This window comes from Chaetura pelagica, unplaced genomic scaffold (assembly GCF_000747805.2).
Source record: "Chaetura pelagica isolate M959 unplaced genomic scaffold, ChaPel_1.0 scaffold164, whole genome shotgun sequence".
Lineage (NCBI taxonomy): Eukaryota > Metazoa > Chordata > Aves > Apodiformes > Apodidae > Chaetura > Chaetura pelagica.
The window spans coordinates 900282-915189 of record NW_009952971.1 but is presented as its reverse complement, the minus strand read 5'-3'; the positions used below and the strand labels follow the sequence as shown (position 1 = coordinate 915189).

At 39.0% G+C, this 14908-nt stretch overlaps 1 protein-coding gene across 1 annotated transcript in view; it reads left to right on the top strand.

The window, feature by feature from the left end:
- NELL1 (NEL-like 1 (chicken)) overlaps positions 1 to 14908 on the top strand; it is a 281278-nt gene that overhangs the window by 248561 nt on the left and 17809 nt on the right. The window contains exon 14 of the mRNA XM_009995858.1: positions 13245 to 13385. Coding sequence (XP_009994160.1) covers positions 13245 to 13385 — 141 coding nt within the window. The remainder of the gene's footprint in view (positions 1 to 13244; positions 13386 to 14908) is intronic.

The following is a 14908-nucleotide window of genomic DNA, read 5'->3' as shown; positions in this document are numbered from 1 at the left end:
CCTACAGCCCTTTTTTTGCTCATATTCTCTGGTGTTCATAGCTACACCACCACTGCTGTTGTCCTTGTTCATGAAATGAGTCATGCTTGTTGTATTGTCCTACGAGCAGCTTGCCTCACCCAGTCTTTGGTCTGGATCTAGTGTGCATGATGGAGCCCATATTCTTTGTAGAAAGATTATGTGGCCCTTGTGTGAGAAGGAACATATCCAGTACAATTGGGGAAAAAGTTCTAAAGGGACAGTGGAAGTGCTCTGTTTTCAGGGATTTCTTTTTGTTTCTCGAAAGTAGTCATCCTTCCAAATGCATAAATACACATAGGACAGTTTGTTTTTTTTCCAGAGATGCTCACTTTTTTGAATTCTTGATGTTCTGGTATCCTGTGTGCCATAGATCAAGCTCACTTCACTGATGAGGAAGCTCTGCATACACATATATGCATATATAAAAATTCTTTGTAAAATGACAGCGTTCTGTATGTTCATTCATTAATCTACATACTATCTGAAGCATATACTAAAGAGCTCCTAAAAGTATCTAGTATCAAAACCTTTTGCTTACAAATAAACAGAAATGCAGAAACATTTGTTAAGATGGAACACAGGAGCAGCAGTAGCACCAGTGTTAAATCTCAGGTCGCTGTAGGTTCTAATCCACAATTTATTAATCTAGGTAGAGTCAAGTCTTTGGAACTGCTCCAAACCCCCCAGCTCAAATATTTACATCACGTAGCTGTTTGAGGTTCCTCAAAGTCCAAAATAATCCTTCTAGTGCAATAAAATCTACTTTTACAAGCCAGCTTTTGCAGATAAGGTTTTGCAGAACAGTTGTATAGGTTCCTGCATTTTTAAAGAGTAAATTATGTTGTTGTCTTTAAATAATAAAATCAACTATTATGAGAAACTCCTTAACTTTGAGAATGCTGTTGAAGAGCAATTACATTTAAATTATGCATAATAAAATGTAGTTCATTTGATGAAATGGGGGGCACCAAACTAGCTTGGCTGAATGTGGGGGTTTTATTGAGTTGGAGGACTTATTCATACAATAAATGTTGGCAACTGTATCTTCATCCTGAATAATCAAACCCCTTTTAGATAATCAAATAAATTTTTGTTATATATTTGCTTTTTTGCAAAGTATCATAAAATTACATAATGTTTTGAAATCACAGGATGAAAGATGGTATAAAAGTGCAATGTATTTTTTATTCTTCTTCTTCTTCTTCTTCTTCTTCTTCTTCTTCTTCTTCTTCTTCTTCTTCTTCTTCTTATTATTATTATTATTATTATTATTATTATTATATTAGTCCCCTGGCTTTTCTTTCAGGATTTTCTCCTTCTTTCAGTTGCACATTTTTAATTGCTTAGTGAAATGATGTAGTCATATTTCAGAGCTGGTTTAATTGGAATTATTGATGTCTGAAGCAGTACCCAGGCTGGGAAAACTGGGGTCTGATCAAAGGCTGCAACTAATGGTTTAGTGAAGTTAAAAAATCAGTCTGTAATTAAAAAATGAAAGAGAGAGAGTGTGTTTTCAGACTGCACGTTTTATGCTGCAGAAACAGTAACAACTTACTTGTTTGGAAATACTCATTGCGGAATTTAAAAGGAAGGGTAATAGTTACAACTGAAGTTTTTAATCCTGGGTGCTTACTGAGTTTGCTACCTGGAAGAGTTTATTGGACGCAGCACTGTGCAGTCATACCTGCTGGAAGACCTTTATTCTCTTATATTGTGACAGAACTCAGAGGGTTGTGATCAATGGAGCAGGGCTGAGTTGGAGGCTTGTAACCAGTGGTGTCCCCCAGGGGTCAATACTCTGTCTGGTCTTGTTCAACATACTCACCGATGACCTGGATGAGGGGACAGAGTGTATCCTCAGCTAGTTAGTTGATGATACCAAACTGAGAGAAGTGGCTGACACTCCAGAGGCTTGTGCTGCCATCCAAAATGACCTGGACAGGCTGAAGAGCTGGGCAGAGAAGAACCTAACAAGGGCAAGTGTAGGGTCCTGTACCTGGGGATGAAGAACCCCATGCACCAGTATAGGTTAGGGATGGACCTGCTGTAAAGTAGTTCCAAGGAGAAGGACCTGGAAGCCCTGGCAGATAGTAAATCATCCAAGTGCCCTTGTTACCAAGAAGGCCAGTGGAATTCTGGGTTGCATAAGGAAGAGTGTGGCCAGTAGGCTCAGAGAGGTCATTTTCCCTCTCTGCTCTGCCCTGTTGAGGCCACAGCTGGAGTTTTGTGTCTAGTTCTGGGCTCCCCAGTTCAAGAGAGGGAAGTACTAGAAAGAGTCCAGGGGAGTACAAAAAAGATGACTGGGGGATTGGAGAATCTTTCTTGTGAGGAAAGGCTGAGAGAGCTGGGACTCTCTTGCTGGGAGGGAGAAGGCTGAGGGGAGACCTTATTAATGCCTACAACTATCTAAAGGGTTGTTGCAGGGAGGATGGAGCCAGACTCTTTACAGTAGTTCTCAGTGACAGGACAAGGGGCAATGGGCACAAGCTAGAACATGGGAAGTTCCATTTAAATATGAGAAAAAAACTTTACAGTGAGGGTGACAGAGCCCTGGAATAGACTGCCCAGGGGAGACTGTGGAGTCCCCTTCTCTGCAGATATTCAAGTCCCCCCTGAATGCAGTCCTGTGTGATGTGTTCTGGATGACCCTGCTTTAGTGGGGCAGTTGGACTAGATGATCTCTGGAGGTCCCTTCCAACTCTGACAATTCCATGATTCTGTGACATTTAGAACTGCACAGGAAGCTCATTTAAAATGTGCTTCAAGGTTTGTTTGTTTGTTGATTTTGTAATTTTGTTGGTTTTTTTTTAGCTTGAATGAAAGTACATATATATTTACTATTTTTAAGTGGGTTATAACATATGGAAATAATAGGTTTAACCTTAAAACAAATTCTAATTCAAGTTGATGAAAAAACAGATGATGTTAAACAGTCAGCATTGCCTGCTGGCAAGTCCATATCTCAGCTGATGTAGGATGCTCTGGACAGCTGTTGAGCATCTCTAGTCAGGTGGGATGAATCCTGGCCTTCATTCTGAGTGTGTCAGTGGGGGATTGTTGATTTTGTTTAACCAGTTTTACTAGATTGTTTTCAACATTTTGTCTCTTATTATTTAGTGCAGGGAAGTACGGTGCTGTTGAAGTCAACTGGAGAAACACACTTTTTTGGGGTTTCTCAGACTTACTGGGAAATTGCAATAACAACTGCATGAATGAGCACATGGTGTGACGGAATTTGGAACCTGGGTAAATTTGACTGCACTGGTGAGGAGGATAGATGGAATGTGGTGGGACTGCAGAAGGTTCAAGCAGACCAAAATAGTGAAGGATTTTTACTTGCGTTAGGAACAAAAGGAGACAGACTAAGTGATGCAAGAATCTAGATTTCTGTTCTTAAATAACCCTTCCACTCTTTTGTTATGTAGTATCTTTTGTGTAGTGTCTTTTTTGTGTACCTTTATTATCAGAAATAAACACATATTTCAGGATGGACAGGGATCTTCCATTGAATGAGAACAGCTGCAATCTAGTGCACTGTGAGGAAAACCCACCACAGATTTTATCCTTTTTATGAAACTGTGTTCATGCATTCTCCAAAAGGATGCATTTTTATCATTTGCACTGTATTGATCACCACTTCCTGAACCATTTTCTTCCCTAATTAAGGATGCAGAGAGCTTTACATTATTCTGCTTACAATCTTGAGAGCTCTGTTCACACTGCTTGCTTGGGGATTTGCTTCCTTGGGAAAGTTTATTACTGTATGAACGAAAATGCTTTTCTGAAGCTGTTAATCATTTTGAGATTAAAAAAAAACAACCCTACACCTAATTGAGAATATTTCCCATTATTATTAAACTCTCAGGGGCTCTATAAGGCGTGCATACTATTATAATCTAAACCTGCAATTTGGCTTTGATTCTTGTGCCCTTTAGCACAGTGGTATACACAGGAATTTCAAGGAGGAAGCCTGACATTCCACCACCCCTGCAAGAGTGAAGAAAATGTGCTTTTTATCATTTTCTCATCAGCTACTGCTTCCTGTCAGTAGTGAAATTGTTTTGACAAGCATTATTTTGTCTGAACCACATTCAATTATGGAAGGGCTCAAACTAATCAAAAGAACTTCCTGGTGTTGTGAGCTGTTGGGGTTCAATATAATCTTCCCAGTGAAGTAGGAGAGGACTCTTCATGTGTGTAATTTTAAAACTGGTGGAGGAAAATCACCAAAGAACGTAAGGTAGGCAGCATTTATTCTCTGCCACAGGATGGGGTAGGTAAGATAATGGGCTATTTCTGGAACTTCTTGATGTTGAACTTAACACTTCAAGTGCAAGGTAGAGTGATCTATTGGTTATGCATAGTACCTAAAGACTGTGTGTGAAGCAGTCTGCAAACATTGAGGAGTAATGCTAAGGCTCATCAACAAAGCCTTTATACATTGAGCCAGTGCTGTTTGAGTGATTTGTTCCATGCAATGCACTGGATTGCAGACAGCTGGCACGGGGGGTAGAGAATGCTGTTTTTCAGTGTCTTGCTTTGTAAGGGGCTGCATTCATCTTTTGTAGCTCTGATGACAGCCTGCATCCAGTTTGCTTCAGCAGTTTTCTTTGGAGTGAGCATTCTTCTGAGACAGAATCACAGAGTGATTGAGCTTCGAAGGGCCCTCTGAACATCATCTTGTCCAACCCCACTGCTCAGGCAGGGCCACCCAGAGCCGGTTGCACAGGACCATGTCCAGACAGCTTTTAAATATCTCCAAGGATGGAGATTCTACAACTTCTCTGGACAACCTGTACCAGTGCTCAGTCACCCTCTTTCCTGATGTTCAGAGAGAACCTTCTGTGTTTCAGTTTGTGCCCATTGCCTCTGGTCCTGTCACTGAGCACCACTGAAAAGAGCTCAGCTCCATCCTTTGTGCCTTCCCTTTGGGTATTTGTATGCATCAGTAAGATCCCTCCTTAGCCCTCTCTGGGCTGAATAGTTCCAGTCCTCTCAGCCTTTCCTCATATGTGACATGCTCCAGACCCTTAATCATCCTTGTAATGCTTCATTAGACTCTCCTCCATATGACCATGTCTCTCTGGTACTGAGGAACCCAGAACTGGACCCAGCACTCCAGGTGTGTCTCACCAGCGCTGAGCAGAGGGGAAGGATCTCCTTCCTTAACCTGCTGGCAATACTTTGTCTGATGCAGCCCAAGTTACCATTTGCCTTCTTTGCAGCAGGATCACCTTGCTGGTTTTCGTTCAACTTTGTGTCCACCAGGACCCCCAGGTCCTTTTCTGCCAAGCTGCTTTCCAGCTGGTTGGTCCCCATCAACTATTTTGTTTTAACATATTATTAGGTAATATATTAAGTATATATTAGGTAATATATTAGGTAATTCTTCTTAAATGTTGTGATTTTGGCAAAGAATGTGCAAGTCATTAATTGAAGCATGCAAAAATCAATTGTCAAAAATATTTTTTATTCTCATTGACTTATTCATCTTTTTATCAGATTTTTAATGTATTTTACCACACGGTTTTTCCAAAACATAATTCTGCAGTCTGTAATATGTTTTTAATATGGCCTTACCAGTCACTGTAAATAAAATGAGTCTGATTTTACAGCAGTTATTCTTTGAACTGGCTTAAAGCAGCTTTGTGCATAAAAACACTGTGCTGTTAGGGATGGATTTGAACTCGTTTTTTTTCTTTAAATCTACATAATCCTGGCTGTGTAGAAGTGTACCTCTGTGTGCTGAGGGCTTCATTGATTACAGTCTATTGACACGACAGACCTCTCTTGTTGATCTTGTACTCTCATTTATTCTAGTACTTGCATCTAATATTCTGAATAGCTGTTCATGTATAATATATGCAGATACAACTCCAGTATCACAGTTTAATTGGGTTAGTAATCAGAGATGAAGATACTGAGTATTTTTTAAAAATAAAGCCTGTGTTCATGAGTCATGAGAGGAGTGAAGGTTGGTCTTGCCTCTACCTGGTTATATGTGAACATCTTTATAAGGAATAGAGAAATGGTGACCTGAATGACAGGACAGTGGACTGGAATTACAAAATGAAAGAGCTTTTCACTCTGTGATTTCATGACTCCTGCACTTTGGCTTTGGGCAACTTTGAGCAATTCACTGTATCTCTCTGCCTTAGTTATCTCACCTCTAAATTGCACATGATATCTCTCTATTCTAATGCAGAAAATGTTGTAAACAAATTAAATACCACTCTACTAGTGATCTGCAGTTGAATTTCTGTTCAGAAATGCCACCTGATTGAGTTACGTGGGTGGCCCTAGCATGGAGATCACACGCTATTTCTACTGAAGTAAGATTATTTCTACCCAAGTAGAATAAATTCAGGATCCTGTCAAAGTGCTTTGGTATGTTTAGGGAGAGCATGATATCATGACAGTATGAGAAGAGCATTCCTAGAGAAACGTGGGATGTTGCCGGTGGTACAAGATGCCAGTAGGCAATGAGCTAAACTTTTGTCCTGAAGTTGTGAGGCATCAGTCCAGCAATGGTTGGAGATGGCAAACAGGCTCTTTGGAACTACAGGTTCCCCTCACCTCCTTCCAAGCCAGCTATATCAAGCATGGTGGCAGAACATTTTCAGGATGATGGATTTTGAAAGGTGTTCTGACCACAGGCCTGAAATTTGACAGAAAGTCTCTGTCTCAGTTAGAAACTTAACCTACTAATTGTGAAGTCAGTCTGCTTCTGGCTTGTAAAGAGATAATTAAAATTCTGTTTGCAATAGAAGCTCAAATGAGATACTAAATACCAAATAATTCTTCACCCTGCCATGCTTTCCACTGAGCAGTCTGGCTGCAACTCGTATTTTCTACATTACCCAGAATCTTTAAAATGAGAATAAAACCCTGTTGTTTCAGCTCCAGTGTTGTGAAGTGGCATTTATTTGGACTATCCAGAACCTTTAGCTTTCATACTCAAAGTGTGCTGCATATTTAGCATACAAATAGACGAATACGAGTGTGTGAGAGAGACATGCTCTGAACTGATAAAGACATTATCTTGCAGTGTGTATTAAAAATGAATTTCAGTAAATTAGATGTTGTATATTAAAATAATTAATCTTAAAAATTGCAAGTACCACTAGTCTGTGTTATTATTCTGATACCGATTTAATTCCATATATTATTGTTAAGCTCATCATTCTAAATTTGCACATGAGTTTCAGATGATTAAAAATCTTGATAACACCAATCCAGAATTACACCATAAAGCATATTACAGCTGTTCTTTAATCACAACGAGTGGTGGGCACACCTCTCATCCCTGAAAGCCATTTAATACCATTAAACTGTTGTGTGGGTTTGATTATTCATGAATTTGAGTTGTATTCATTATCTCAAGAAATTTAGAGTTTTGTGGTTGACTGCTGTGTCCTTAAAATAGAAAAATGGGACAAAGCCTGTACCATTTATTCAGGCAAAACTATTCCTGCCTGAGAAGGAGTTGCAAAGAGCATTAGAAATATAGCACGATTAAAATCAGTCTGTGGAAACAGCCAGGACTGGTGAGCAGAGAGGACTGTGTTATTTGGTGCTACTTGTTGGCCCAAAGTGTCCTAATGGGTTAAAAAGAAAGTAATTAGAAAAGAGGCTAAAATCAAGGAAGAATTTCCTGAGAAACTATTCCAAAAGTGTACTGACTTCAGTCAGAAAGAAAGGAAAACTCTATCATCTGAGACACTTAAAGCTATGAGACAAGAAAGTGAGGATTAAAAATGTTGATAGGTAGGGCTCAGTAAGAGGCATTTCCTGTCCTTCCTGAGTTTTAGTATCTCTATAGTCTTAAGAGTGAACTGGACCTGTGAGGTTGAGCAACAGCCATGAGTCATTATTCAAATGTAAATAAATTACACAGGTGTTTATGTTCTTCTAATTTACCATTTATTTACCACTTATATTTCTCTACCATTGATATTCCAGGCACGCTGGGTCATAAACCTGTGACAAGGGTGGAAGGTTGTCTGTTTTGCACTGGGAAAGTCTAGCAGACTTTAAGGGGTGGCTGTTGCCAATGTAATTCTGTTTAGTACTGCATATGGTTAAGAAGAACTCCAAGCCCTTTTTGATAACTGTAGTGAACTGTCAGAGCTAAGGTTGTGATTTAATAGCATGGTCAATGTTAAGAGTTGACAGTAAATGATAAAATTCAGCCTTTAGATAAGTTTATCTAAAACAGTAGATTATTTGCTTACATCAACTGAATCTGGCATAAAGGTAGGCAGGTGGGAGATTTATTTTGAGACAGAGAGAGAGAGAGAATTTTTCATCTCTGCTCATGCAAAGTGGTTGTTCTTGCTTCCAGGGTTTTTATGAAGTAGTCAAATGACTCGTTTGCAGTGGGGAAGCTGTTTGCAAAGTGCTGTCAGTGACATCCCTTTCTTGCTCTCTCTCTTGAGGAGTGAGGCTCATGCTGAGAAGTGGCTGCATTTTACATAGAACTTAGGCCTCGATTGGCTGGGTGAATTTTGCTGGTGTTTTTATGTAGAAGAAAAATACTCAAAGGTGGAAAACAAAGCTGTGCTGCTCTGGAATTAACTGTCAGGGTATGGTTTTAATTCAGGAAGCTTGACACCCATGGGGTTCTTTGTGTTAGTGCATGCTTTTCTGTCTCCTGCTCAACGGAGAGCTAAAGATAAGGATCTTCTATTTTTTGCAAGGAAAAGAGCATGGTAAGAGTTTGATGAACAGACACTTTTATTATAAAACTCTTCTGTCTCATTGAAACGGTAGATTGCAAGCTATTACATGACACTGAATAGTTTTCCTTTCAGTATTATCACACAGTGACTTAAATGTGATGAGGCATTAGAAAAGATTGAATTATTTTAATTTTACCTTTTCACTGGATTCTGAAGCTATTGTGTTTTATTTTGAAGTAAATTATCCTATTTATCTTGTCTGCATAAATACTTGTATGAATAATGCAAGAAGCTGGGATAGTAAAAGTAAAAATTACAGCCCTGTCCTTAAAGGACAGGATTAACATCCTGCAAAAGCTTATTCAAAACCAACTGGTGCCTTTATTCTATAATACAAAACTGTGCCATTTCTGAACTTCTGCAAAACCATTGTAATGGAGTGTTGCCAGATCCATTAACAATTCTGCACTAATGACAGTTAAATAACTGAGTGGAGTAGAAGCAGGCAGTGGAACAGTCTGTACAGGCTCTCCTTTTACATGGGCACTGGAAGAAGGCTGGAATGGAAAAACTGCAAAAAATAGTTCCATGGAGGTAAGAGCAGCACTGAAATGCAGCTAGACATGAAAAAGAAAGGTGAAAATACACCTCATGTAAAGGTAGTACAGATATTTAGCCAAGGACTACAGAAGCAAATGAAGGCTATGAGAAATTTTCAGTTCCCAAGGAAATGCCAAATTTGCTGTTTCTCACCAGCAGGGCGGTTTAGACCGTCTGACTGTTAACACAGGCACACACAAAGCCCATGCAAATTTTTCACTGCCTTTTGTGAGCATGGCTTAGCTGTGTGGAACGACCAGGTAAAGATGTCATTGTAAAAACTCAGGCTTCTCCATCCATGGTGGGATGCTGTGAGCAGACAGAGCCTGGAGCCCTGAGCTCACTCTGCTGCCAGGAGCACTGAGGACAAGCAAGACCTAAAGCATGGGAACACAGCCAAAAAATATCCACACCTCCCTTCCTCTGGCTTATGTTGTTACAGAATTTCTGAACAGGTTTTCCTGTGCTGCTTTGATAGAATTATTCTAATTTTTGTTCTATTTTCACTCTCAGATCAGAGGTATGCACTTCATTTCAGATTAACATAATTTTATTGAGAAATTACATATGGCTTATTTTGGTAAACATCTGCACACAGAGAGCACACACACAGAAATAGTATATATAGAGCTCAAATTCTGTTCTAAAACTTGGACAGAAATATATGAATCCTGAGGCAAGGATGCAAATATAGTGCTATGATCTAAAGATTCTAATTCCCTGAACTGGTCATTATGTATAACAACACCTTCCTATGCAGAAAATGTACTCAAAAAGTTGTTTTCAAAAGCCATGGTATGTCCAGGTGAAAATGATCTATTAGGTGAACTAAGTAACGTCACGGTATGTGACACATCATTTTATAAAGCTACTAATAGTAGCAGTTCTCTCTTGGTGTTAAGAGCATCTTAAATAATTCAGAATTTCTCCAGCAAATCCATAATGTTTTCCTATACCTGCAGAGATATGTTTATACATCTGCTAGAAATAATGCACAAGACCACAGGAGAAGCTTACAGACCTAATCATAATTTCTTCCCTTTGGCTCTTTATGTACATGATTTTAAGCATGGGAATAAGGAATGGCAATGTCTTTGAGAAATGGAGAAGCCTCTAGTGGTTTTCCCTCTTCCTTCCACTCTTTGTGCACCTTGTATTAGGTGGTATTGCTACATGTTGCCAAAGGAATAATAACTTGCTTCAGAAGCAGTGGAAGGGTGGCTGGAAGGTGGCTTCCCCATTTCCCTCCCTGCACCATCTGCCCAGCCTGTCCTCAGCAAGCCCATACATGCAGAAGGCTGGGCTGAGGAGCAAGGAGGAAAGCTGAGTTTAACCCAAAGAGTAGTGAAGTAGGACACCTGCCATAAGTATGAAATGGCTCTGGGAAAGGAGATGCAGAGGCAGGGAGCAGAGCTTGAGGGATATATATTTATTTATTTATTTTATTTATTTATTTTTTACTAGTTGCTTCTGCATCAGTGGTGTCTTTTCTGGCAGATTTTCCCAAAGCAATCCTCTCAGTACCTTCCTTTCCTTTGCCCTCTCTGCCTGGCATGGGTAGGACACTGCTGGTGTGACTCCACTGGCTTAAGCAGATCAAGGAAGAACCTGTGCAACTGAAAGTGAGTTCCTATTTCTCAGCTCTGCTGGTTTAGGAAGTTGGATTGTGTCTTCCTAAATATCAGTGGACAAAAGCTATAGACAGGTGTGGTACTGCCACAACACAGTCAACTAGTCTTGAAGTAGTCCTACGTATAATTTTACTTTTCTGACATAATCTGGAGGTGCTCCTGCACTGCCACTCTTCTTCTTCCATTAAGTAAACTGCTGCTTAGTTTTGGAATCCTGGCAGACAGGCTTTCTGAAAAGTAATCTACCAGTCAGTCAATGTCCTACACTGTGAGCTTAAATCAAACACACTTTCAAAAGGGCTCAAGTTTAGAAATTAACTTTAGGAAAACTCTATTTATTTTGTAAATTAAAAATGTAAAATTGAATGGATAGAGGTCCAGCACAGGACTGACCTGAGGAAGCAATCTTTAAACAGGAACATTCTTTCATTCAACACTGGGAAAGAGAAGAAAGCAAGTAGAAAGATTCATTTGCAATTGACCTGTAATAGCAAAGTCATTCACTTTCCAAATAGGATTAAACTTGTTCCATCAGCCATGACATGTGAAAAGATCATTGGTTATAAATTCCACTTGCTGTAATGAATTAGAAGTGTCTGAGTTTGCAAGCAGCACTCATCATTGATGGACAGCTAGATTTGTGCAGTGTTTTAACACTAAAATTAGCTTCTGCAAAATAAAAAGTACAGAAAAGGTGGCAGGAGTGACAGATTTTAAAACATAAAAAATTGACTTCATTGTTAGATAGAAGCTGAATAAAGCTAGAAATAAATAGTGGTCATAACCCTGTTATGTAGATAACTTGCTTCATTCTTGAGTGAGAGTGAACACAAAACTGGAAAAAGGCATTAGTTTAGGTTTCTCAGACATATTTCAACAAGATTAAATATTGCTACTGAAAAGAGGAGAAATCAAACTTCTATGGTATGGCTTTTAAGATGTAAGAAAATGGACTTGTACTGGAGGATACTTCATTCAAATCCATTTCATTGTCCATCAACATGACACCACTGGAGTCCATGAAACCGTGCTGGTGTATGTACTTTGTAAATTGAGATGAAAGCTACACTCTGTGGTTACTTAATAACCTTAGCTCAGTCTTGTGTGAGTATCATGAGGCGTTTGTACTTTGATGCTTGCAGAACTAAATGCACTTTCAGAACCTATTTTCCCCAAATTGTGTGTTTGGTGGAGACGATGTTATGCATATTTTAAATGCACCAATTGCCATGAAAAGTATCTCAATGGGTGAAAATGGCTAATATTTGGGAATAGTTAGAGATTCCTTTTAATTGATAAGGTGCCCAGCGGAAACATGTCCAAGATTAAAAAAATCAACCAACAAAACAGCTTGAGCTAAGCAGAGGAATGAAACTATAATAGCTTCTTAAATTGCTGCAAGGTTAACATATAATTAATTTACTAATTTTAATTACAACCCTACAAAATGTGCTGCAAAATGCTCAAAGGGGAGAAGCTGCCAAGTGCCAGCCATGATTAACCAAAGTTACTAGCAATTATGAGGTCTCTATTAACCATGCTAAAGAATTTTAAGAACTCCTTTATGAAAAAAGTACATTTATTGAAACTCAGTAGGGCATTCGTCATGCATTACCTTTCCATTGCTACAAACTTGCTGGCATTTGCCTCACTCTTTTCTAGCTAAATGTTTTATTGCAGCTGAAACACAGACTGCTTATTCTGTCTGTCACACCCTGTTATACATAGAGTGGGTATTTATTTTGATCTTATAAATGAAAGAGATTAACTATTGTTTGCAGAGTGCTCTGAGCACCCCAAGTGCCAGGTAGCTGCGAATTTCACAGCTGAACACCAGAAACACAAATCCTGCAGTAAGTGCTTTTTCTTTCCATGATGTCCTGGGACGTGCAGTTTGTAAAGCAGGAATATTGCAGAAACTGCCTTTCCAGTGGAGAACCTGCTGTGCAATGCTTTATTGATATGCACAAATGTAACTTCTGAGGTAAAACCAAACAAAGAACAAAAATCTCTGCATGCCTTCTTTGCATTTTAAACAAATCATGGTGTAAATTAACATCTTCTGTGTATCAAATCCCATGATGTATTATTGCTCTTTTTTCACTGTTGTTACGTGAGTCATGTTTAAAGTGTGTGTTGTTTGGAACTGTAATAAACCTTGATGCATCTATTAAAGGAAGACTTAAAAAAAAAAAAAAGGGAAAGAAAAAAGAGAAAAAAAAAGATAAAAGCAACAAAACAAAATGAACCTAAACCGTTGGTGTCAAAGGAAATTAATTTCCTGGCTGGCTTGTGTTTTTCTCTGAGGCAGATATTGATGAGTGTGCAGAAGGGATCATTGAGTGTCACAACCATTCACGCTGTGTTAACCTCCCAGGGTGGTACCACTGTGAGTGCAGAAGCGGTTTCCATGACAATGGAAGCTACTCTCTTTCCGGGGAGTCCTGTGTTGGTAAGCAATGATCAGCATAGCCCTTTATTTTTTTTTCCTCCTCCTGCATGGTGCTATAAAGTGACTATTGAGATACTGTCCTGAGCAGTTTCTGTGTTTAAGGCTAAGATGAGAATGCAAGTGAACGTGTCTGTGTTTGTCAGCATCCACAGCCACGCAGCGTGGGTGGTAGTTCAAGGTGTGTCCCATTTTTGAATGGTTATTAGAGGAGGGAGGCAGCCAGAGATCCAAAGTGTGACTTGCAGTGCTTTGCCACTTATCATCATAAGTTGCTATAAAGCCTGAAGTGAAAGTAAGCTTTCTGGGGAGCATAATAGGCCTCAAAAGGGGAAGAGCTGTTTTTCCATTTTCAAACGTCATCAGAGCCATAATGCAGTGGGGTATGACCATGTTGCTTTGCTTTGTTTGTTTTGCATTGCTTGGCATCTTCATAATTTTTCTTTCAGAATTATGGAAATAGCATCAATCATTTCTGCACCATATTTGCAAAATAAGGTTCTAAGAACTTGAACAGAGAGGACTTTCGAAAGGATGCAGAGTTTGTTGGTTGTTTCTAAGGGAGAACAAAAGATGAGACCCTATGAGGATTTAGTGCTGGTTCTTGCAGTCTGGGTGCCCTTGACTGGGTGTAAAACACTGTGTGCCACTGCAGCAAGTAAGCAGTAATAAAACTGTAGTGAAGATAGTAATTGTAGCTTACCTCTGCCTTACAGTTTTTCTACCTATCAGCTTATTCTCAGGAGCTTTCTACATAATTTCTGTAGGACATTTTGTCAGATGAGTTTATTTAGAAAGTATCTCATTTTAGCTTCTTTAGACACACACGTCAACTTCTCATAGTTCCATTTCCTTACTTTAGAATTTCAGTTACTTCATCTCTAGTAAATTCTGTGAATTTTCTATAAAAGTTTTTCTGCTTCTCCTGTGAAAGACTTTTTCTTCTCAACACTGTCAATTGCATTTATCATGTACATAAGTACAAGATTTCAAGTATATAATTAAAGCCAAAGTTAAAATAAGAGTTTAAAAAATATAGAAATTTACTTGTAATTAGTAACAAACATTTATATTCTTTACAAATATTGGCTATTGAAAGTCCTTGGGATGAGATAGCCACATGATTTAAAAATGCAGAGGAATAATTATTACTTTTAAAAGCAAGATTTTATAGATTGTCCAGCCAAATTAGCTTTTTACACAGTGTCCTAAGCTGATGGGGAGCTCAATAAAATCACAGCAGTGAACTTCCTTGGGGTGGCTGTGTAAAAAATGGCAATTTTTACAGCATTTTGTGGCTTAAAAGATAAAACACCAGATGAAATCCATGTATTTCCAAACAGAGTCTCGAATGTTTAGAGTTCTCCCCTGGTTTATTTAAATACTGTAAAAGGAGTGATGGCCAGAGCAATGTTGAAAACACTTGATTTATGAGAAGTCTAAGCAATGTGACAAAACGTTCAAAAACCTCTGAGGAAACTGAGGATATGGGGCACTTGTAGCATCCCTCTCCTGCTGGTGTAGGG